Source organism: Peromyscus maniculatus, chromosome 1, assembly GCF_049852395.1.
Source record: "Peromyscus maniculatus bairdii isolate BWxNUB_F1_BW_parent chromosome 1, HU_Pman_BW_mat_3.1, whole genome shotgun sequence".
NCBI lineage: Eukaryota > Metazoa > Chordata > Mammalia > Rodentia > Cricetidae > Peromyscus > Peromyscus maniculatus.
In genome coordinates, this window is record NC_134852.1 from 191,963,583 (window position 1) to 191,989,677 (window position 26,095).

The 26,095-nt window shown below is 37.7% G+C and overlaps 1 protein-coding gene across 1 annotated transcript in view; it reads left to right on the forward strand.

The window, feature by feature from the left end:
* LOC143271137 (cytochrome P450 2C26) overlaps positions 1–23,840 on the forward strand; it is a 36,061-nt gene extending 12,221 nt beyond the window's left edge. Inside the window, exons 5-9 of the mRNA XM_076563025.1 lie at positions 2,947–3,123; positions 10,802–10,943; positions 16,906–17,093; positions 20,436–20,577; positions 23,313–23,840. Coding sequence (XP_076419140.1) covers positions 2,947–3,123; positions 10,802–10,943; positions 16,906–17,093; positions 20,436–20,577; positions 23,313–23,494 — 831 coding nt within the window. The 3' untranslated portion in view covers positions 23,495–23,840. The remainder of the gene's footprint in view (positions 1–2,946; positions 3,124–10,801; positions 10,944–16,905; positions 17,094–20,435; positions 20,578–23,312) is intronic.
* The last annotated feature ends 2,255 nt before the right edge of the window (positions 23,841–26,095 follow it).

Genomic DNA, 26,095 nt, shown 5'->3' on the forward strand with positions numbered 1-26,095 from the left:
GTGGGAGAGCTGCCCTTGATCCCCCCACCAGCTACAGTAGTCAGAAGAGCACACCCTGCACCTTGCCTGTGCAGCACAGTAGAGCCAGTACTGTCGGCAGTGGTGTGTAGATGAGTCAGCCCTGACACTGTGAATGTGAGAGAGCTGACCCCACTACTTGTCTGTCATGTGATGGTGTGGGTGGGGAAGAGAGGTCCCCTTTACCCTTAGCTCTTGCTGCCTGAGGCAGATGAGGACGCTGACCCTCATCTTTACCAGATGCATCACTTAAGAAAGCAGGCCCTGCTCCTAACCTGGGCAGCATAGTAGAACTGGATCCTGTAGGCAGAGTCTCGGGTGAGCCATCCCTGAGGTTGTGAGAGTGGGAGAGCTGGCCATATCCTGTCTTCTGCCACATGATGGTAAAGTCGAGGGAAAGAGGCCCTCCTCCATTGCCCCTCACTCCTGTCTGTGGTGGTTGAGGGAGCTGCCCTTCCTCCTTACCAGCTTGCGCACCTGAAAAATTGGGCCCTGCACCTTCCCTGGGCAGTACATCAGAACTGACCCTAGTGACGCTATTAATTGCAGGGGCTGCAGGTGAATCAGGCCAGAGAATGTGAGCATGGGAGATCCGGCCCCTCCCCTCATCTGTCTTATGGTGGTATTGGTGGAGGAGAGATTTCCTCTCCTTCCTTGCAGCCTGTGGCAGGTGAAAGGGCTGGTCCTGAGGTTATAACAGTGGGAAAGCTGTCCCTGCCCTTCACCAGCCTAAGCTCTTAGGAGAGTGGCCCCAACACCTTGCTTAGTTAACACAGTAGATTTGGCCCTGATGGTATGGGTGTGGAAGAGCCAACTCTGAAGGCATGAAAGAAGTTCATTGCTATAACGGGTGAACTAGCCAGGGCTGTGCCAGACAGATCATCAAGGTCCTGAGGACCAGGGAGAGGTGGAGGTCTGGCAAATACTGCAACTACTCAGGCCTAGAACCAGGTTTATTAGTAGATGCACCTCAACATCTACCCCATCTGTGATCTGCTGGAGGGGCTGGTCTGTAACTGGAAAGTTTCTCTCCAGGTTCACTAAGCCCCAGCTGTTCCGCAACCCACTTATAAAATAATCACTCAGAAGCTCATATTAATTAAACTGCTCAGCCATTAACGCAGGTCTACCACTGTCTAGTTCTTATACTTAAACTCAGCCCATTTCTATTAATCTATACCTTGCCATGTGGCTCGCGGCTTACTGATAACTTACATCTTGCTACTCATTGCAGCTGGCAGGCAGCATCTCCTGACTCAGCCTTCTTCCACCCAGCATTCTCCTCTCTCCTTATCCCGCCTACACTATCCTTCCTGCCTGGCTACTGGCCAATCGGTGTTTTATTTATCAATCAATCATAGCAACATATATTCACAGCATACAGGACATCCACAGCACTGGTCCTGCAGACTCAGGGCTGCAAGATCTTCACAACACAAGGCAGCAACAGGATATCCTAGAAGACTACCAGTGAGGGTCCAGTATTGATAGTGTAACAGGAACTAGAGGCCTCAAGCCAGGCCAATGAATCTTTGAGGTGAACACTTGCAAGTAAAGATATATGGATAAAAGGGTGTGTCCTGTTTGATTCACTGTGTCACACTACAGCTTCCATAATGATTTATTTTCTCTTGAATTTTATTTTATTTGGGGGGGGCATGTTGTAATGGCTGAGGGTGAATGTAATGGGATGGGAAGGTGAATGGGATCAAGATGCATGGATGTGAGGGACACAAAGAATAAACAAAAAGCAAGTTAAAAAAAATGCTGGGCGGTGGTGGCGCATGCCTTTAGTCCCAGCACTCGGGAGGCAGAGCCAGGCGGATCTCTATGAGTTCGAGGCCAGCCTGGTCTCCAAAGCAAGTTCCAGGAATGGCGCAAAACTGCACAGAGAAACCCTGTCTCAAAAAACAAAAACAAAAACAAACAAACAAAAAGAAGAATGGTGGGACTGGAGAGATGGCTCAAAGGTTAAGAGCTCTACTTGCTCTTCCAAAGGTCCTGAGTTCAATTCCCAGGAACCACATGGTGACTCACAACCATCTGTAATGAGTTCTGGTGCCCTTTTCTGGCTAGCAGGGATACGTGCAGACAGAACACTATATACATAATAAATAAATAAATCTTTTTAAAAAAGAATGGCTGTGATCACAGAGAAACCCCTAAGGGCGGTGGTTTATGCTTCAGCTTTCAAAGCCTCTTGGAGCCCCACCTACTTCTGAATATTCATTTCATATCCTAGGCCGGATTACAGGAGTGAAATATGCATGTGCTACTTTTTTGCTATAAATCAAGATACCAAACTCTCTTTACTTCTGCCATCATCTAACAACTGTAAATGACAATGATTTACATTGTATCATATTTCAGACTTGTAGGTAATAAATGGTATAAGTCATCGGCCAGTTTTCATAAATATGCTCTATACTAAAAAAGAATGTGGAAACCTGATTATAATCTTTGATCATTTGGGCAGGAATTTCTACCCCCAATCTCTCTACTACCACAGAGAATTTCTACATGTATGAAATAAAACCTCTTCCTTATGTTGGACACTATTTTTCATTCATATCTCAATCTATAAACCCAAATTCATCTTGATATATATTATAGACATGTGTATTTCCTCATATGTGTCTATTTAAAGTTTTTGTTTTTTGTTTTTTGTTTTTTGTTTTTGGCAAGGGAAGGAGAGATGGATCAGTGATTAAGAGTGTGCATTGATCTTCCAAAGAATCTGAGTCTAATTTTCAGCTTCCTTTGTTAGGTGGCCCAAAACCACTAGTGTCAGGGAATCTGATATCTTTGGTCTCCAAGTTATCCACATATAGATGCCACACACATGTATGCATGAATACACACACCATATACATGATTAAAAGCAAAACAATACATCTTAACAGAAAAATTCTTTGCTTAATTTTGTAGGTCTGCAATAATTTCCCTTCATTAATGGACTATTGTCCAGGAAGTCATCACAAGTTAATTAAAAATGTTGATTATATAAAAAGTTACCTTATGGAGAAAATAAAAGAACATCAAGAATCATTGAATGCTGCAAACCCTCGGGACTTTATTGATTATTACCTGATTAAACAAAAGCAGGTAAAATGTTAATATTAATTTATTTTATTGCTTCAGCATTTTGTGGTTTGTCAAACATTGAAATATTTGTTGGAGATGATTTAAAGTCAGTAACATTTGAAAAACAGTTTTAGTACTTATTATCTGTTGGGATGCACCATATTGATACTGATTAAAATAAAGGGAATTTGTTAACTGAAGCACATTCCCTCTGTTCTTTAAAAAGTGTAGCTGAGGAGAAAAATAATACAAAGGACAGGTAAGAAGGGAAAAATTCTAATCAGGTAGAAAATAACCAACTATCATGGCAGTGTGAAAATTGGCATCATAAATGCACATAGTAGGGCTAGATTTCCTGCATGTCTAGTGGATTAAAATTGATCTGGCCATAGTGTTTATTTTAAAATGATAGATATAGGAGCTAATTTCAAAGTTACTGAGGTGTGTTTGTGGTGGGAAAGAATAGGTGTATGGAAGAGTAAGGCTTTGAGTGTAAGTTCAAGCTGATTTTCACCAAAAGGGGTGATTAAGGGGTTAAGGATTGGTATCTACTGGGGATCCTATCAGCATGATCTGCATTGGCATTGTGTAGTTCATTCAAAAGACAATTTTCCATTGTATTTCCTAGGGAATCAGTAAAAGCCAGTTGACTATAGATGTTTGGGTTTGGTTGTGGGCATGGATTCTACTCCACTGATCTTAGTTTGTCCTTTGCTAGTACTCCACTAACCTGAGTTCTTCATTACTGCATCTGAATAACAGTACTTAATATCCTGGCATCTGAGTCCCCTGATGTTGCTGCTTTCTTTTGACAGATTTTTTATCTAGTTTGTGTCTTTTAAATATGTATTCTTGTAAGATATAGTTCACAAAGTCCACTGAATGCAAAGTGACGTCTCTAGGCTGTAACCATGTTTCACTTATATTATGGTGGTTCTTCATGTGGTTACAAAGCACTGCAACTACCAGCTCCTTCTAGTTGGAAAGTATTCCATTACTATGAAAAAATACACCACACCCACTACTACTGATCACTCCTTTGCCTCCACACCATCTGTAGTAGTTGTTAATGTGATTTCTGTATGTATAGATTTGCCTATGATGAAGGATCATCTTAATGACTCAGTATACGTGGCTTTCAATTTGTGCTTTGCACTTGCATAACTTTTGGACTAAGTATTTCTTCCTTTCTTTGCAGCAAATTTCATTTTCTTGCATTAAGAGCACAATGCACTTTTTACTCATAGATGGATATTTGTATTACTTCTACCTATGGCTCCTCTAAGCTATAAATATGAACATGTGTGGACATCTTTGTCCATAGTTTTTCTTTTTTTTACTTCCTCTGTCTATATCCTCAGGACTAGGGTTTCTGAGTCAAACGATAATATTTTTCTTTCTGTTTTTCTTTTTTGAGCAACTGCTAAAAAACTTTCACATTAATACACCATTTCATGTCTATATGATCCCTTATTTTCCAAATAGCTGCCAAAAGGGATAATTTTGAAACTTTATTATTAACATCAACTCAGTGTGAAATGGTTTCTTGGGGCAGATTTGATGGGTATTTTCTTGATAACAGTGGAAATGAAAATCTTTTTAGGTGCCATTTTGCCTTTCTGTGTCTTCAGAGAATTTTTAGTCCAATATTTTACCTATTAGATTCCTTATTGTGTGGATTTGTGGAATTGTGTCTGTATCTATATATGAACATCTCCATATAAATGGCGTGGAAACATATTTCCATCCAGTAGGTGGTCATTTTCATATTCTTAATTATGTTCTGAATGCATTAGCATTTTGTCATGGATGAAGTCTGGTTTATCTGGGTTTGGGGTGGTTTGTTCTGAAATCTATGAGTCCAAACCATAGGGAACAAGGCTTATCCCTAGTTTACTCTTCCAGCATCCTTCTTTTCATGTAGTTATCCTGCTCTTCCATAATCATGCTGGTCTCTTCCTTTAGATAGAGCAGGCTTGGAACTCAGTTGTAAATGTCTTGGCCTTAGATGTTTAGGTTAACTCTGGCTACCAAGGCTCTACTGGTATTGATGTTGATTGTGTTCAACACTTGACTGCTTTCACTACTATAGCTCTGCAATAAGATTTTTTAAACAATTGTTCTCTTCTTGATATGTTTGTTTTATTTTATTTTTGCAATATTTTATTAAGTATTTGAGAATTTCATGTGATGTAATTTGAACATAAACCTCAACTTTTATATTTTTATTCTATTTTTTTCTTTTTAATTTTTTTATAATTTTATTTAATATTACATATCAGCCATAGATTCCCCTGTCCTCCCTCCTCCAGCCCCCCCTGCCCTCCCCCCAGCCCACCCCCCATTCACATCTCCTCCAGGGCAAGGACTACCCTGGGGATTCAGCTCAACCTGGCAGATTCAGTCCAGGTAGGTCCAGTCCCCTCCTGCCAGGCTGAGAAAAGTGTCCCTGCATAGGCCCCATGTTCCAAATAGCCAGCTCATGCACTAAGGGCATGTACTGGTCCCACTGCCTGGGGGCCTCCCACACAGTTCAAGCTGATCAACTGTCTCACTTATCCAGAGGGCCTGATCCAGTTGGGGGCTCCTCAGCTATTGTTTCAAGTTCATGTGTTTCCACTAGTTTGGCTATTCCTCCCTGTGCTTTTTCCGATCTTGGTCCCAGGTGGAGCTCCGGGAGTCCAATCAGCGAGAAAGAGGAGAGATTGTATGAGGGAGAATTGTTGAGACCCTCAACTTTTATTATCCTCTTCTCCATCCTCTCATCTCTTCCTACCATAATTTGTGATTTCTTTTCTCCTCTCTTCCCCATTGAGTCCAGTTTCTGTTGCTCACCTAGCCTTAGGCCTGATATGTGATCAACCCATCAGGGTCTCATCATTGAAGGAAATTGACTCTCCCATTCCTAGGAGCTCATCAGCTAGACTTGGTACTTCATATTTCCTCTCCTCACTTTGTACTGGGTTTTTATCTGGTGATACCTACATAGTTTTTGTGTAGGCTGTCACAGTCACTGTGAGTTCTTGCATTCATCTCTCTTTTTGTCTCCAGAAAACACTGTTTCCTTGATCTTATTGATCACTGATAGCTCTTATAACTTTTCTGGCCCCTCTTCCACAAAGATACTTGCTGTGGGGTGTTCTCTATGCTGTGATTGGTTAATAAATAAAGTGCTGATGGGCCAGTAGCCAGGCAGGAAGCATAGGTGGGAAAAAGATGGAGGACAGGTCTGGGAAGTGGAAGGCTGAGGCAGATAGTCACTGCCAGCAGCCACCATGAGAAGATGTTAAGATACCGATAAGTCAAGAGCCACATGGCAACTTACAGATTAATAGAAATGGGTTAATTTAAGATATAAGAACAGCTTGCTAGAAGCCTGAGCCATTAGGCCAAACAGTATAAATAATATAAGGGTCTGTGTGTTTATTTTATAAGTGGGCTGTGGGACTGCAGGGGTTTGGTGGGACCCGGAGAAAAACTCTCCAGCTACAGATACTTAAACCCTCTGAGGAGTGTGTTATGATTTAGGGGTGAGCATGTCACAATGCTTTATTCTCTGTGCATTGAACAGTTGAGTGTCTCTATATTAATTGCCATCCCCATAAGGAGAAATTTCTCTGATGATAAGTAAGACAGTTCTGGACTGTGGATATAGTAGTAAGTCATTAAGAATCATTGTATCACTCTACTGTTAGTCCATTAGACTGATAGATTTGACCACAGAGTCTTAGCCCTTGAACAGTTGTAGATATGGTTGCTGTCTAACAAAATCGGCCTTAGATTCCATCAGAAAGCAGCTGTTGCTCCCATGACATTGGTGTAACTATTGCACTACTGGCATGACGTATCAGGCCAGGCATTGTTGTAACTTGCAGGTTCACAGCTGGGTGAGACTGAGAAGAACTTTTCTCCCCCAGTACCAGAGATATTACATCGCAGCACTGTGGTGCTATTGTGTTCCCCGAAATATTGTGCACCCTAATAAACTTATCCGGGGGTGGGTCAGAGACAGAACAGCCACAATATTAAACATAGAGGATAGGCAGTGGTAGCACACGTCTTTAATCCCAGCACTTGGGAGGCAGAGATAGGCAGAAACGCATCTGTTCAAGGATACAGCCAAGCATCGCAACTCACACCTTTAATCCCAGAAAGCAAGCCTTTAATCCCAGGGAGTGATGGTAGAAGGCAAAAAGATGTATAAGGCGGGAGGACCAGGAACTAGAAGCATTTGGCCTGATTAAGCATTTGGCCTGGTTAAGCGTTTGGCCTGGTTAAGCGTTTGGCCTGGTTAAGCATTCAGGCTTTTGAGCACCAATTCAGCTGAGACCCATTCTGGATGAGGACTCAGAGGCCTCCAGTCTGAGGAAACAAGACCAGCTGAGGATCCAGCGAGGTGAGGTAGCTGTGGCTTTTTCTGTCTTTCTGATCTTCCAGAGTTCACCCCAATATCTTGCCTCAGGTTTGTTTTTATTAATAAGAACTTTTAAGATTCCTGCTACACAGCACAACAAAAACTAGCCAATAGGAATGCAGGTTCTAGATGAGTAGCAGCTTGATGTCTTTACATTTTGTGACTCCAAAATATGTCATCAAAATAGTGATTTCTCATAGAGTTCTGGAGAGTAACCTGGAATATTGACAATAACCTGTGATAGTTAAGGATCTATGTAACTCTATTGGCCAATCACTCGATGTAATCTTTTACTGGTCCTAGGGCATATATATGATGTATATGTATTTGTATTTTTAAAGCTACTATAGTAGTAGTTTCCCATAAATTTTACAAAGGGCCTTTGGTGTGACTTATTTATCTCTTCTCATATTCACTCTTTTACCTTACTAACTCATGCTCACCCTTTCCATCTGTGATTTTTTTCTCTTTTCTTTGGTTATTTTGGATAAAATTTGCCAATATTGTTAACAAAGGTTGTTAACTAAGTTCCTACTATTTGCTTTTTTGTTTGTTTGTTTCTATTTTATTATTTTCAGCCCTGACTTCTGTTATCTCTTTCTGTCTGACATTTTGGGTGTTGTTTGTTCTTATTTTTCCTATGCTCTCACATGCACTTTTAAATAATTATTATGTGAAGTCTCCAATTTTTATGTAGATCTTAGTGCTGTAAATAATCTGCATAGCAGTTTTTCCATTGTGTCCCATAGATTTTCATATGTTGTGTTTTAATTTTCATTCAAGGTTATGAATGTTTTAATTTCCTTATTTCTTTCTTTCTTAACCCAGTATCCATTCACTAATATGCTATTAAATTTCAATGAGTTTGTGTCCTTTCTGTTATTTCTATTGTTAGCAATGTCTATCTTTATCTTTTTATGGTCAGACAATATGCAGGATACAATTTCAATTTTCTTAAATTCTTCAAGATTTGCTTTGTGCCTTATTATGTGTTCGATTCTGGAGAAAGTTCTATGGATTTCTGAGAAGAAATTATATTCTTCTGAGCTTGAATGGAAGGTTCTGTAATACCTTTTAGGTCCATTTGATTGATGATGTCATTTAGCATCATAGTTTCTCTAGTTTTTATCTAGATGACTTATCTGTTGATGGAAGTGGGGTATCTAAGTCACCTGCTGTCACTATGTTTGAGTCAGTCTGTAATTTTATATTTAATAATGTTTGTTTTATGAGACTGGGTGCCCATATGTTTGGTGCATAAATGTTTAGAATTGCAATGTCTTCTTGGTGGAGTTTTTCCATTAATGAGCATAGAATGTCCTTACTCATATCTTTTGGTTAATTTCATTTTTGAAGTTTGTGGACTCAGACCTTCCTCACAGTTCCCCTTAAATTTGAAGATTTGTTTTTGCATTAGAATATCTAAGCATATGAAAGTGAGTCATGAGATTATTCTGAGGAATATTATTACCTTTGTATCCTGATTACATTTCAGATTTTTACTTTCTGCTGTATAGAGTCACAACTGGACTTATTTTTTTGTCCTGAAATTGTACTACAATCATTCATTAGCTTTGATTGATTTTACACAATTTTATATTACATGTGATTTTCTACATATTTATCACACTTCTTCATAAATATCATTGTGCTTTACCCTTTCAAATTTAGGTTCCTTTATTTCATTTATTTGTTTAATTTTTCAGACTAAGATTTCTATTACTTCAAATGATTCAAAAGTACATGTGTTTAGATTTTATTTCCATACTAAATTTAAAGTAAATTTTTAATCTTTGTAACACAGTATACTTTATATTTGTAGTGTTCCTAGATTTTTTTGTGGCACATACATTGTCTTCTAGCCATACTTTCTTTTACATCATGAAAGTTTGTATCCGCAACTGTCAACTGCTTTTCTGAGTCAATTGTAGTGACTATGTGCCTTGTTTCTTTTGTTCTAATAATGTGCCATATTGTGGTGACTGATTTTTTTAAGTAACTTTAGACTTTGGGGGTAATTGCCACTTGGTCATAGATTGTAGTCCTTAAAGTATTTTATACTGTGCCAATTTAATATCATTTGGTTATTCATTTTTTAAGTTCTGCCATTGTTTTAGATATTATATTTCAAAGAATAAATTCAAGTGACCAACACAATTATGGATGTCATTTTCCATCAGGAAGGACACATAATATCACAATGAGGTTTAATGGTTCAATTGTAATTGTGGAACTTTTTCAAAGAAAAAAAACTGCTAGTAATCATGTAATGAGAGGGACACTAATATAATGTTAATGAGAATGTAGATTATTAGAGCCATTGTATAAAACAATGTCATGGGTCCTCTAGAATCTCTTTCTCTATGTCTATCATAGGACCCAAGTACTTTACTTCTGAGTTTATATTCAAAGTATATCAGCGTATGGAAAAGGCACCTGCATGTTCATGTTTGTTTCTTACTGTATTTCTCAAAGTCGCTGAGATAATCAATCTAGAAGTCATCAATGGGCAGATGGATGGAAAATAAATGTGGGCTGAATAAGCAAAGATATATTATTTTTTAAAAGTAAAAGGAAACCTAGTTATTAATGCACTAAGAAAGAATGGATTTATTTAACACAAGGACAAAGGATCTCATTATAAACCCATCTTAGTTTAATAGAGAATTCCCAGAGACAGAGTCAAATGTCCTCCACTGATCTTCACCATATGGAGACACAGGCCCTCATTTATGTATGAATCTGCATATCTGAAGATTAGACCTACCACAATTCTTCTTCATATGGCTTTGATGGGAGTAAATAGATAATGAATAAAACGTTTCATTTATGTTTTTTAAAGCATAATTATACAAAACTGCACAAATTTATGTACAGATAGTCACATCATTGCAAGAGTTAGGCTAATAAGGAATCAGGGTGATGTCAAAAATTATAAAAATCTGTGCCATAGTCTTTGACATTATATGTTAATTTCTCCTCTAGTCTACATTCCAGGATCTTTGTTGGCAACAATATAAAAACAAATATTCTGTAGAAGTCTTACTATAAAAAAAACTTGCAATTAAATAAATGTTCATGTCAAATTAACTAAACCCCAAGACTACACAACTCAGTAAACTTCTATGAAGTTAGAATAACCATTTGGAAAGGGAGCTATGGTTTTTTATTTTAAATTTTATACTTTCAGTAACAAATACATAAACTTCCATAAAACTGTAGATCCATTGTAATCAGATGTGCTGGTAAACAATTTATCAGATTATTGCATCAAATTATTCTTAGGCAAACAACAATCAACAATCAGAATTTACACTTGAGCATCTGGCAACCACAGTGAATGATCTGTTTGGTGCTGGGACAGAGACAACAAGCACAACGCTGAGATATGCTCTCCTGCTCCTGCTGAAGCACCCACATGTCACAGGTGAGGACTCAGATAATGATGCACAGAGTTCCTATAAGATGCTGGAAAGTCTCTGCTAGTGTCCTGTGTGTCATTCTTAGAGAAGTCTCAGTCCTTCACCTTCTGTGCCACTCACTGGCTGTAAGGAACAGCATGACTAAGAGAAGCAGACTCTGATTATAAGAAAAGCAATCAAATTCTGGTCAGTGTGTGAGTGATCTAGAAGGTAAGCTATGGTGGGAGTGGTCAGGATACATTGTCCTGTGGATACATGTTTCCTTAATCTCAAAAATCATGTCTTTAGATCAGCTAAAACCTTTCAATTTCCTTTCCTCATTCTGATGAATCTAACTTTGGAGTGGAAAAAAGAAAACTTACCTCATGGAAGCATAAGCAGAAAGCCTAGAATGCACTGAGTATGGCTGAGATAATGTTCATTCTGAGAAGTGTTCAAAATATTTAGATTCTCTAGAAACATTTTTCCATTAACACAGAAAATATAGATGAAAGAATCTTATCACTTCAAAAGTCCATTTCCTTAAATTATTGAACAATGATTTTTTTTAACTGTATTAATAGCACTTTCTTTTACATTGTACTTTAAAACAGATCTAGTGGTTCAGCATATACAAAGCACACCCTTCCTCCTGTGCCCAACATATATTACATGATTAAAGCACAAGTGTGAATCAAAATTTGTATTTTTAGGATAGGAAGATATAGCAATAAGCAGACAAGGAGGCTTCACCAATTTATGGAACCAGTAATATGAGGAATGAGAAAAATGTAGATCAGGAAAGATGATGTTGAATCATAAATGTTAGATGAACATGCATATAGTAAGACAAACAAGTTGTGTATCTATATCTACAGACCAGTGAAGACTCCTGCTCCAAAGCAATAGAAGTTTAAGAAAAGAATAATGTTGTGTACCAGATGCTGGCCTTGCTGAGGTTCTCTTCCTGTTCCCATTCAGCAGGTGAAATAGAATACTTCAGGAAAATAGAATACTTAAAAGAAACTGAGTCTAAGAAGCCCTTTATTCTAGACATTAATGATTGACAGGGAATAAGCAGTGCATAGGGATGAAAGAGGAGCTTGCCAACATTTTAGTCCCAGATTTCTGGCTCGGGAATTTTTCAGTGCCTTGTTCCATCAATGTGAGCAGCAGAGTCTATCCTCCAGACAAAAGAAATAAATCAGCACTCCATATTTCACCACATTAATAGAAAATACTTTCCATGTATTAATCAGAATGGATTCTAAACATCCATCCAAGACACAGATTCATGGAGTTTCTGAACTGAATAGAAGCATAGAACCCTTCAGGGAGATTCCTGGGTCACATGTTAACTATTCTTATTGAAACTACACCGGGATTCTCATGATCAGCTATCTTCTGATGAGTTTCTAAAATAAAGGGCAGATGAGACCTCTAGGTTTGCCATAATTTTTGTCCAGTTTTCCATTTCTTCATGAAATTTGTGAGAACATTTTTTATCCTATTATCTGAAGTAAAGTCACAGGAAGCCATGACCCCAGGAGCCTGAATACCTCTTGTGGGAGGGTAAGTGTGTCAGAGATTTTGCTATGTACCAGGTCTGGAAAGCTCCCAGTTCCATATTTACCATGTGGGTGCTGTAGGACTGACAGAAAATGAGGGATGAAAGAGAAAAAAATTTAAGTCTAATACTCCTTTTAATTGAGTATATATTCCCAGCACTTTAAAATATTTACTTAAATTTCCAGTATAATTCTAACTCAAGAAATGCAAAATTACAGACAAAAAAATATATCCATTTATCAAAAATACTGCTAATAATGGAAAATAATAATAATTTTCATGATAATGGATAAATCTTATGTATTTACAATTAATCTATCAGTGAATATTGGTTTAACACAATGTTACAGTCCAATCTATAATCTTTCCCTTTTATTAATAATTGATTTTTTCTCACATTATGTATCATGATTATGGATCCTCCCTCTATTCCTTACTGTTCCTCCCCACCTTCTCTCACATTCAGATATCCTCCTTTTCTGCCTCTCATTAGAAAACAAGCAGGTTTATAAAAATGATACATAGTATAATACAATCTACTAAATATAACCTGACACAGCAAAAATAACACATCAGAACTGGACAGAACAAACAAAGGAAAAGAACACAAGAGGAGGCACAGGAAAGAAAGAGCATTCATTTTCACATCAAAGAATCCTATAAAAACACTAAACTGGAAGCCATAATATATATGCAAAGACCTGGTGTAGACCTGTGCAGGCCCTGTGCATGCTGCCTCAGCCTCTGTGAGTTCATATATCCTTTATTTTGATTTTACAGGGCCTTTTTTCCTTAGTATCCTCCATCCTGTCTTGTTCTTACAATCTTTCTGCCTCTGATTCCACAGAGGTTCCTGATGGGAGTGATTTGATGAGGTATTCCATTTAGTGCTAAGTTCTCCAAGGTCTCTCACTATCTGCATATTGCCTATTTGAGGGTTTCTGTATTTGTTGCCATCTGCTGCAAGATAAAGATAAAGATGGCTGAGCAAGGCACTGAAGGATGAGTATAGCAGAATGTCATTAGGATTAATTTTATTGCTATTGTAGATGTAATCAACCGTCTTATTAAATAAGAAACACAGAACCAATGCAAAGAAGAAAACCAAGATGTCAGAGCTAAGAGCTAAAACCTTACCCTTCCTCCTGCGGTGGTCCTACCTCTCTGAAAGAGATCTACTTCCTGTTTGTTTGTCTTTATGTAGACTTTCTGTCCTGCCTTCTCATTGGTTGTAAACCCAACCACATGACCCCCTCATCACGGCCTGTCTGTACAGACCTCCAGGTCTTCTATGGTTGGTATTGAGATTAAAGGCGTGTGTCTCCAATCCTGGCTGTATCCTTGAACACGCAGAGATCTAGCTAGCTCTGCCTACTAAGTGCTGGGATTAAAGGTGTGCACCACCAATGCCCAGCTTTTGCTATGGCTCTAAGAGCTCTGACCCCCAGGCAACTTTATTTATTAACATACAAATAAAATCACATTTCAGTACAAATAAAATATCACCATACGCTATATTTTTGTTTTGTGTTTTGTTGATAATTTTTTTTGTTTTAGAACAGAAATATTTGCTTTAACCATAGGTCTCTGGATTATTTAGACTCCCATTATTGGCCACCAAACAAGTTTCAGGACTAGGTTTCATTTCATGGAGTGAACCTTAAGTAAAATCAGTTTTTGGTTGGTTACACCCACAAGTATTGTGCCACCATTGCCCTGGCATATCTTGCAGGCAAGGCAATATTGTTAATGAAAGGGTTTGTGGCTGGGTTGGTGTTTATGTCTCTTTTGACAGTATGTAGAGTACATTCCAGTACCACAGATGCTGGAACATAGGGATGAAGGTTCTATGTAGGCATCAGCTTGACTTCTCCATGATCACACAGCTGTATAGGTGTTGCTTCAGCAATGAGGCCTTGCTGTCAGTTTGTAGAAAGCAATCTATTGTTTTGGCTATAGCCTGGGTTGTTCGGAGATGTTCATCAAAGTCATTTGAACAACAACTCTATTAGATGCAAAGTAACGCTGGTCTTGGAAATTTTATTTGGTGACAAGGGATGTTCAGTTGGGGCTCTTGGATATTTCATTTAGATCACCTTCATATATGTTTATATATATATATATATATATATATATATATATATATATATATATGTGATATATGTGTGTGTGTAAGTTTCTACTGAATTAAGATTCCATACTATTCCTTAAATGGTTCTGAATTTTAGGTGTTTATCCCTATATTCCCTCCCTTGTCCTTGTCTCCCCTTCCCACTCAAGCCTCCCCCCAACATATCCATAACTATCTATTCTATCTCCCCTTCCTAACAAGATCTATCTGTCCTCCATAGTCCCTTACATTAAATCTAACCTCAGTGGTTCTACAGATTGTAGCTTGGTTATCATTATTTAACAGCTAATATCCACATTTAAGTGAATCCATACCAAATTTCTCTTGCTGGGTCTGGATTACATCACTCAGGGTGAGGTTTTATGTTTTTTTGTTTTGTTTTGTTTTTTTGGTTCCATCAATTTACCCAAGAATTTCATAACTTTATTCTTTTTTTAATGGCTGAGTGATATTCCATTGTATAAATGTACCATATTTAAAAACAATCTATTCCTCTGTTTAAGGATATACACTTCATTTCAATTTCTGGCTATTATGAATACAGAAGCAATGAACATTGTAGTAGAATATTATTTTAAGGTGTGTTACTTTTGTTTATGTTGCATTTGTTTAACTCTGTGAAGCTTTGTTACTGTGCCTGTCTGAAACACTTGATGGTCTAATAAAGAGATGAATGGCCAATAGTGAGGCAGTAAAGAAAAATAGGAGAGGCTGGCAGGCAGAGAGGATAAATAGTAAGGAGTGAGAAAAGAGATGGAGGAGTGAGAAATCAAGGAGCCAGAGAAAAAGGAGGACTCCAGGGGCCTACTGCCCAGCTACACAGCAAGCCATGGAGTAAGAAACAAAGAAAGGTATACAGGAATAGAAAAAGAAAAATCCTGTAGGCAAAGATAGATGGGATAATTTAAAGTTAAGGAAAGCTGGCAAGAAACTAAGCGAATCTAAGGCTGGGCACTCATAAGTAATAATAATTCTTGGTGTGTGGATTTTTTGGTAGCCGTGTTACAGGCCACCCTCAAAAAGAGCAAAAACAAACAACAAGAGAACATTGTTGAGCAAGTCTTTCCATGATCAGATGAAACAATTGTTAGGTATGCCCAAGAGTAGTATAGCTGTATCTTGAGGTAGATTGGTTCCCATCTTCCTGAAGTATTGTCACACTGATAACCGTAGTGGCTATACAGGTTTGCACTCCCATCAACAATGCATAAGTGTTCCCCTTGTGCCACATCATTACCAGCATGATCTGTCATTTTTTTTAAAACTGATCTTCACCATTCTGATGGGTGTAAAATGAAATGTCAAAGTAGTTTTGATTTGCATTTCCCTGATGACTAAGGTTTTTGAACATTTTTCTATGTTTCTTAAAGTTTTTCTCAGCCATTTGATTTTCTTCTTTGATCTGTACCCCATTTATTATTTGGGTCATTTGTTTTCTTGATATCTCATTCATTGATTTCCTTATAATTTTGGATCATAGCCCTGTATTGGATGTGTTGGATAAAATCTTTTCTCATTGTGTAGTTTGTCATTTCGTCCTAATGATGGTGTCTTTTTCCATACAGAAGCTTGTCAGTTTCATGAGGTTCCAATATGATATTGCTAAAGAAGTGAGGGGAAAGAGGAAGTGTGCATGTGTGTGTATGTTTAGCATTTATCTGTTAATGTTGATGTAGATGTACCTGAAATTTCATTTCCCATATCTGAAACTCATAAATGTTGTGCATATTTCAGCACAAAAGAAACAGTCATTTTACAAATATGAATATACTTCAGAAGTAGCTGAAGAGGTTGAACTTGTTCATTAAATGTGGGAACAAAAAAGAAAAGTCTTTCAAATTGTACACATGCAGCATACACATATTCATCAATATACACATCTTCGAATGTGACTATAAAAGAATATTGTATTTGGATACAGATTTAGTATCTGAGTTCTAATCTTCTTTACCATAGACTAAAGCATGTTGACTAATTATACTCTGTTTTATTTGATACTTTTAATTACTTATACTTTATTTGCAATTATGGCTTACTATATTTCTTCATATTATATTATATATAATAAGTGTATGCTGATATATCATGATATCTGTATAGAATAGTGATATAAATCCACAACATATCATTTCTGCATAATTATATATATATAAATACTTTTATCTCTGAATGAAAAATGCACATTTTCAATTGTTTTACAAAACCTACATTATGCTGTGTATGGCCTGACATTGTGCCAAACATGTCACTTTTCTCCTATTCCCCCATTTCTCACTGTGACCAACCAGCTAAAGTCCAGGAAGAGATTGATCGTGTGGTTGGCAGAAACCGCAGCCCCTGCATGCAGGACAGGAGCCACATGCCCTACACAGATGCCATGATTCATGAGGTCCAAAGATTCATTGACCTCATCCCCACCAGCGTGCCCCATGCGGTGACTTGTGACACTAAGTTCAGGAACTACCTTATCCCAAAGGTAAGCTTGTCTCCTCTCTGCTGCACCTCTGTGCTCTTGATGCCCCCAGATGAGAGTGCAGTTCCAGTCCTCTGTGTCACCAAAGCTGCTGGTGGCTTATACTGCTTCCCAATCAGGAGGGCAGCTCTCTTCTGTAGGTACAGATACATCTGGTAATGATACTTCCACATTTTCTCCTACTTTCATATACTATTTGGCAAAGCTTAGGTATTTCTGTTGGAATGTTCAAACATTTTGTCAAATTTCCAAAAGTCTTTTCTGGATTTTTATCATTATGAGAAAAAAAAAATCTTCAAATTGGAAAGAATTGATATCCTGAATTCTTTCAAATCATCAGTAAGGTTATGTCATTCAATCATTTATTTGTTATGTTTATTTCTCTGCCATGTTTCTTTTCAATGGGGAAGTTTGTAAATATCTTTTTGTAGGTTTTCTGAGTGGTGAATATCTGTTATTATTTCTCTAGTGCCTCTGCTATTCATTCCATCTGCTTAATGGAAACAATTGATGTAATCCTTCTGTTGGTCTTATTTTTATCTAAACATGTGAATTTTACTATTTCTAACAGGTATCTGTAAATGTATGTGGGATTTGAAGTTGTTATATGGGATAATACTTTGCTATGTACTTTTCATGTTCTATTGTTCTTAGTTTCTCTTCGGTTGGGATAATTGCAGCATAGTGATGAACAGACCTTGTTGCAGTGGTCATCACTTGTTTCATTTCTGATTAGCATGAAGTATTATAACTTTAATATCTCTGTATCAAGTTTGACGTTTTAGGAATACATTGATATTTGTGTAGATCAGATGATAATTTTTAGTCTGATTTATTTAAGGGTATAAGAGATACTTTATTATATAGCCAATTATGTATGAGCATGACCCAGGAACACAGATTTTTTTCTTTGAGATGAATTTTATTCACAAATGTCTGTATAGTATTTTCAAAATTGTTCTCTGCCTTCATTTTATGGTTTGGTGTATTGTTTATCCTTTGATCACTGACTGTTTATGTAGATGGAATTTTCTCCAGTCTTGCCTTGACCAGCAGTCCAGATGAATCTCTTCTACCTGTGGTCCCATAATTGCGTATACAAATAATTACTCAGAGGGTTATATTAATTTCAAACTGTATAGCTTATGGCTACAGCTTATATTAGCTAGCTCTTTGAACTTAATTCAACCCATTCCTATTAATCTATGTCTTGATATGTGGCTTCTTTGCTTACCAGTACTTTCACATCTTCCTTCTTGGGTAGCTAGATCGCATATCCCCTGACTCTGCCTTCTTCTGTAAGCTTTCTTGCCATAGTTTCTTTATTAAGCAATAAAAGCAACACACATTATCAGCATGTAAAAAGACATCCCACCGCACTATATATGTTATCAACATGTATGTATGGACTTTCTCTACTACACATTGCTTATGATTTCTATGTAAAGAAATTTCTGTCCATAATTTTTCTCCTCCAACCTTCTTAGACTTCTTATATTTTAAGCTGTTGGCTTAAAAGTAAGTTAAGAATGTTCCCTGATGTGGTTCTGTTTATACTTAGTTCATTCTGTGGCCACTTAGTTTTACTTTGAAGACCCCCAAAACTTCTGATTGAGTTCCAGATAATATAGATGAAAATGCAGAATTTTTATAGTAATACCTTCATCCAAAAAGGATGAAGTTGCTCTGTACAGGGTAGTTCTGTAGTTTTTCAGGGTAGGGGGCAAAAAGAGATTGGTAAGTTTCCAATAACTAATATCATGTGGAGATGATGGAACTAGATTTGCCAGTGGCATTGGGCTTTGTTGTGTGATAACAGACTTAGTATATGGGTGAGGTTGCCAGTCTGCTTTGGCTAAAGGACACTCCTGAGATAAGACTGTTGAGGTCTATGCTAATATACATAACTTGTTTATGTTTATGTCCTTAGACCCAAGTAAATGGTAAATAGGACAAAGGACAAGATACGAGTGACATATCTTCTCATGGCTTCCTTGGGTTTAGACCCTAGTTTGAGGCAAATGTTGCATCAACTAAACTTATATCCCTTCATCGCTCTGCTGCTGGATCATGATATGACTGGTCTCTTTGGGTCCACTCAAGCAGATTATCCCATTTATTTCCCTTTGTGGAACAACCTGGTCTAGAAATAAGCATGACTTCACAGCTGATTTTCCCTTGTGACAAGTAGGAAAAGTGATTTCTTTGATCAGACTGGAGCCACTGATCTCAGCAAAAGTAATAGGATAGGAAGGAACTAATGATCTCTGCCATAATTATTCTGGTAGATTTCAGACTTTCTAGGCCAAGGAGATTGTGCTGCCTCTTCAGAAACTCTGTCATTGTAGCAGAGAAGCAGTAACTGGAAATGTGTAAACAAGTGGTTATGAATATACATTCAAGGTCTATTGACACTAGAACTTAATTTGCACACAATTTATGTATGTCAATAATCGTTTTTTAGCTTTATAAATTTAAGCATACTTACTTAAGCTGCATAGTAATATTTGTGTCAGCCTTGTAAAAGCTTTGTAGAGAACATTCCTAGAAACTTTGAAATAATACGAGATTAGTTTGTGTACAATTTAAAGAAAACTTGCCAGCACTAGTTCCCAGCAATTTCTGTATATCCCTAGAAGTTTTATTGATTTATCTGTCACCAGATCATCTTAATTTAATCTTATTTTGTTTAATTTTATTTTTTCCCTCTCCTCCTCATTCCAACTCTTCCTTTTCTTCTCCCAAAGAGTCCTCATCCTGCTTTTCAGACACATGTGCATATATGTATTTCTATGTTTGTGTCTGAGCATTCATGAGATAGATTACATAAAAGACTGCACACCTCTACTCTGGCACATAGCCCTGCTTTTCCTTTCCTATCATATAAATACAGATATAGATAGACAGATTCTGTAAATGAGAGAAAAGGAGTGGTAATTATCTTTCCAAATCTTCCATATTTTACTTATTGAATGGTCTCCTATTCTGTTCAAAATACTCAATGAATAATTCTACTTAGAAACTGATTCACATGAGGAGTATACAGAAATGATGAGCCTGAGAAATCAGATTAGAGAAGCATGAGTCTAATCTAAAGGAACGAAGAGATTGAGAAGTTTTAGTCCAAGTACTCATGTGAAATGTCACTAGATGGCACTTTAGCCACATCTGTGCCTGGCCTCAACCTTCTCCCTGCTCTTTACCTGCTCTGTGTGTTGAAATGTCCCTGCTGTTCTTTTTACTTCACTCCCACTATGGAGCAGAAGGTGAACTAGGTTAATTTCCTAAAGTGTTTTAGCTCTCTGCTTTCTTTGTAACTCGATTTCTCTCTGTGTGTTGTTATAGGGAACAACAGTAATAACATCACTGTCATCAGTCCTGCATGACAGCAAGGAATTCCCCAACCCAGAGGTATTTGATCCTGGACACTTTCTAGATAAGAATGGAAACTTCAAGAAAAGTGACTACTTCATGCCTTTCTCAGCAGGTAATAGAAACTCATTTCCATGGCTCCAGTGACATGAGAGACTCTAAAGATTTACACAGTGGCTCCCTAATGGCCAGTAGACTTGCAATGATCAGGAATATGACTCTCCAGTGTCCATGCACTGTCATGATAAAGAGATTTCTTCCCTTTTAGTTTTTGAAAGTAAAGCTTTGATTGTTATCCATTGTTCAAAGTTGAGAAAGCTGAAGAAAAGAGTGTGTTTAATCTTCCCTTAGCTACATCGCAGAAATATCAAAGAAAGCAAACTCCATTTACACTTTATTCACTCACTATGAAAATGGAGACACCATAGTTTGTATTCAAGTCTTTTTTTTGCTATGTCACTCACCCTCATGCTCAACTATTACTTACAAATCTCCAAAAATACAGAAAATTACAAAAGAGCCTCTAGTGCACTTGGTAAACACATGAATGAACAATACTTGATAAATTTCAGTTGGACAAGGGCAATGAGAAAGTCTCCCAGATCTCTGGGTTATTAGGGATAAATCAGCACATTTACATCTCAAACCTTATTAATTAATGCCTAAGATGGAGAATCATTCTAATAAATGACTGACTCCCTAGCTGCCTCAAAAGGCATGGGTAATTGAGCATTATAAGAAGAAATCCCATATTATTAAAAGAATGTTTTGAACTATTAGGTCAGAGCACTTTTACTCTGTTCAGAGTGCCAGGAACTTCATTCTGATCATCATGAGATGATGGAGACATTGTAGATGTGGCAGGACACTCTGCCAATATGATTGGGAACACCGTTCCTTCTCATTCAATATGAGAACAATGGATATTGAGTCCACACCTGCAATGTGTATGCTGCCTTTGGATATGCAGTTTCTGTCCTTGGTTTTATTATTTTTTATTATGAACACAGAGACTCTTCCTCAGTCTCACAGACAGTCTGCTTAAAAATATGAACAAACACACTTAGCTAAAAAGTATTTTTGAACAATGTATTTCTTAATAGTATAGGTAATCAAGAAAAAAATCATTCCACTTTTTCTATTTGCCCAATTAGATGTCCTTTCATGCAGCTGTCCATCTACCAACCCATCCAATAACTGCTACGAGCCATGGAATAAAACAACAGAGGGCCATTAATAATTCAGGTGTCAACCCACCAGATGAATAATTCCCTGGTGGAGGAATGTCATTTCAAGCAAGGCTTATGAGGCCACGGACTCTGACATTGTTTGCTCTTGTCTGTAATTTCACATGTGCATAAACAGCTGAGGAATCTCCCCACGAGAGTGCATTCTCATGTAATATGTACATGTAATCGCATGATCACATCTCAATCTTAAGAGCACTTATGCCTGTGGACTATCAAATAATGATTCATTTTGAGCTGCATATACTAGGATGTGCTTCATAACTAGACCTATTGTTCCGTGAAGACTATAGAAACCTAGAAATCTGTTTTATATCATTGTCTCAGGCTCAAATAGGAGAATGGCCATGTCTCCCCAGTTCTAGACAACTATGTACAATTAGCTGATTTAAAACCTCACAACACATGCAAGGAGCCCTGGACCTGGTACCACTGCCTAGATGCCTCCCAAACAGATCAAGCCAATTGACTGTCTCACCTAACCTGGGACTTATGCAGGGACGCTTGGCTCATTCTGGGAGGAGGGGACTGGACCTGCCTGTACTGAGTCTATCAGGTCGATCCCAGTCCTCGGGGGAGACCTTGATCTGTAGGAGGTGGGAATGGGGGGTGGGCTGGGGGGAAGGGGAGGGGGGCAGGAAGGGAGAGAACAAGGGAATCTGTGGCTGTTATGTAGAACTGAATAGTATTGTAAAATAAAAAAGAAAGAAAAAAAAAAACCTCACAACAAATTCAAAGTTGACTAGTTGCCCCTGCAAATGAATCACAGAAGGACAAATTCCCAAGTGTCTGATTGCTGAACCAAGGTCACAAGCATAAAGCAACATTGGTGATAGTTTTGCTAAAGTCTGACTGATAATTTAAGACACATCTCCCTACACAAATTCCTAGCACCTTATCTCATGGGCACTGTGCCCTCAGCCTCTACTTTGTAGCCTGCACAGCCAAGTGTTGCCATGGTTACTCACTCCCAGCTGCACTGGCTTCTCTTCATGTCAGAGCTGCCTCCAAGTCTGGGAAAAACTGACACTTTTAAATGTTAGTTTAGAATGTTAATCACACTTAGAAATACACATTACAATGCATAATTTCTCTGCCTTCTAGGTTGCCAAAAGTTTAACTTTATAACCCCCTTCATAGGTTATCTCCTTAACAGATACTGAAACAACTGTATATTCCTTCAGAGCCACAGTTACCCCACTAATGAGAAAGCTGAAGTTTATTTCATGTGTGTTATCAGAATGGCTCTACTCCTTATCATTTACCTAAGCAATCTAATATGACCCTCAGATATAACTTTTTATTCCCTTCCCTGTGATGTATATAAGGGGATGCAGAAAAAAAGAGAGGAAGAAGAGAACTTAAGAGAATAACCAAAAGTACCTGTATGAGTCTTATTCCCTCAGATAGATAAGAATTATTTTTAAGTCCTGCTACTCTGTGGCATTCTCTTTGCAACCCTGGAGCAGTCCTGGGAGCTGGTCTCATGGACTACAATAAATAACTTACCATTCATTAATAATCTCCTATGTCAGGTACAAGTACAGTGATTCTCACATTTATGAATGAGAATAGTAATCTTCTTTGGCTTTCTTCCCCCTAGGAAAACGGATTTGTGCAGGAGAGGGCCTGGCACGCATGGAGCTGTTTCTATTCCTGACCACCATTTTACAGAACTTTAAGCTGAAATCACTGGTTCACCCTAAAGACATCGATACAACCCCAGTGGCCAATGGATTTGCCTCTCTGCCACCCCCTTACCAGATCTGCTTCATTCCTGTTTAAAGAAGAACAGAATTTCTGGTCTAAGCTGTGTTGTTTTCTGCAATCACGTCTAGACCTTCACCCAGCTCCTTCCTCATCAGGGACAAGCTGTCCTTACTCTGCTCTCATGTATTCCCATTGTGTCAAGACCAAGGAAACACCTGTCAAACATTATGCAGTTTCTGGAGTCACTGCACAAATATATTGCAATTTTCTCTTCTCTGCAACAGTGTTATTATAACTTGTGCTAATGTGTATCATGTCTTGAGTTAAAATAGTATTTCACTGTAAAATAACTAATATAATAAAATAATTCATGGTCATTTTTCTTCTGTATGTTTTCAATAATAAATATATTTGATTTGTGTGTCTGTTCTTAGACTTGCTTACAACTCAAAAAAAATGAAAGAAAATAGCGTTCGCAACACATCATGCTTGTCCACGTATTGTGAAGCATAGAGAATGCAGGAGAGAGTGCTAGAGAGATATTTCATTCACTAAAGTGCTTGACACACAAACCTAAAGACTAAATCCAATCTTTGGCATATATATAATGGCCAGGTGTGTGTGCTTGTTATACCAACACTGGGATGACAGAGAAGAGACCCTGACAGCTTGGAAAGCTTGCTGGATACCCAACCCAGCCTAATTAATGAGCCTTGTGTCCCAGTGAAATATCCTTTCTCAAAAAACAAACATATCATCTTCCAAAAAACAACACTCAAGGTTCACCTGTGACTTCCACATATGTGTATGTACATGTACACACATTCTCTCATATAATCACCTGAATATGCACACACATTTACACACCCACATATATACATGTAAAACAGAATGGGAAGAGGAAGGTGATACCAAAGCCCTTTGGTGAACATCACTTAGAGTCACTTCAAGTATTTGTATTTGAAACACATAAACACTGTCCTGGAGTAGCCCCACCATGTAGAGAACAAGTCACAGAGAGGAACACACATGTAGTATTAGGTCATGCTCTGCTTTGCTATTATTGTCAATAAAAAGTTAAACTTTAAAACATGCTTCTGATTTTATGTTCTCAGGTTGGACCTGAGCATGCATTTTGCTTTCTTATTGCTAATGATATGTTCCATATGCCTCCCTCCTCTTCCCAGAAGAATAATGGTCCCAGAAAGAGTCACATATCTATAATTTCTAGATGCTATGTTATCTTCTCACAGCATTACAAGTAATCAAATGAGAAGTAACAGTACTAATTATCCCTTCTTATCTTACTCTCAAAGGAGCCACTTTGTCTGGTGTTGCTAAGTTCTTATCTTGGGGCCTGCTTCAGGGATATGTCTACATATGCATTAGTGCACAAGCATACATTTGCACATGCTATTTCATCTATATACTGATTGTTGTGGTAGAAAATGTGACGTACACATCCTGTATTCAATCCCAACCTGCTCTGTCCATATCAGACATAGAACTAACAAAAGAAGTTAATGTGCTCAGATCTCATTGCAAAGGACAAACAATATGAAATATAAAGGCAGTATTTCCTCTACAAAACCCACCAGACCTATAGAACTGTTTGCCAAATAAATTTACCTAAAATGAACCCCAGGACACAGAATTTAAAAGAACACTCATAAATTTATTAAAAAATATCAAGGAGTGACTGGAGAGATGACTCAGTGTTTAAGAATACTGGCTGCTCTGCTCTTCTAGAGATCCTGAGTTCAGTTCCCAGCAGTTACATGGTGGCTTACAACTATCAATAATGGAATCTGATGGAGACAAAACACTTGTATACATAAAATATATCAACAAAAATAAAGTTTAAAAACATAAAGAAAGAGCCTAATGAACTTAAAGAGAAGAAACAAAATCCAACACCTGTATGATGCCCCAGAAAACACAAGCAGTAGGCCAGTGAAAATGATGAATACAATACAGGATTTGGAAAGGTAATTCAATCAGGAGACAGAAACACTGAAGAGGAACCAAGAAGAAATGAAGATGGATTTGAAAAACCCAAAATTCCAAGTAGAAAACTCAAGGGAAAGTCTGACAAATAGATGAATAAAGCAGAAAATAGAATGACAGGACACAAAGATACAGTAGAGGGTTAAGACAAAATAAGCAAGGAATATGAAAAAATTAACAATACATGAAATGAACATGAAGGGAATGTGAGACCCCATGAAAAGATGAGAGCTTTAAAATACAGGAATAGATGAGGGAGAATATTCAGAGGTCAGTGGCATAGATCAGATCTTCAACACAGTCATGGAAGAAAATTTCCCCAATAATAAATAATATAAGAACCATACAGAACACCAAAAAGACAAGACCAGAAACAAAATTTCTCACAGCATATCATAGTAGGAAAATCTGAGTGTGTGTGTCCGTGTGTGTGTGTGTGTGTGTGTGTGTGTGTGTGTGTGTGTGTGTGTGAGTATTGGTGGGGGGTATTGAAATCTATCAGAGAAAAGCACAAATCCATCATATATAAAGAAAAACCCATCAAAATAATGGCTGTTTTCTCAGTAGAAGTCTTGAAAGCCAGAATAGACTGTAGCCTTGCATTCCACGCCCTAAAAGACCATGACCACCAATCTAGAGTAATGTATGTAACAAAACTATCTGTCACAG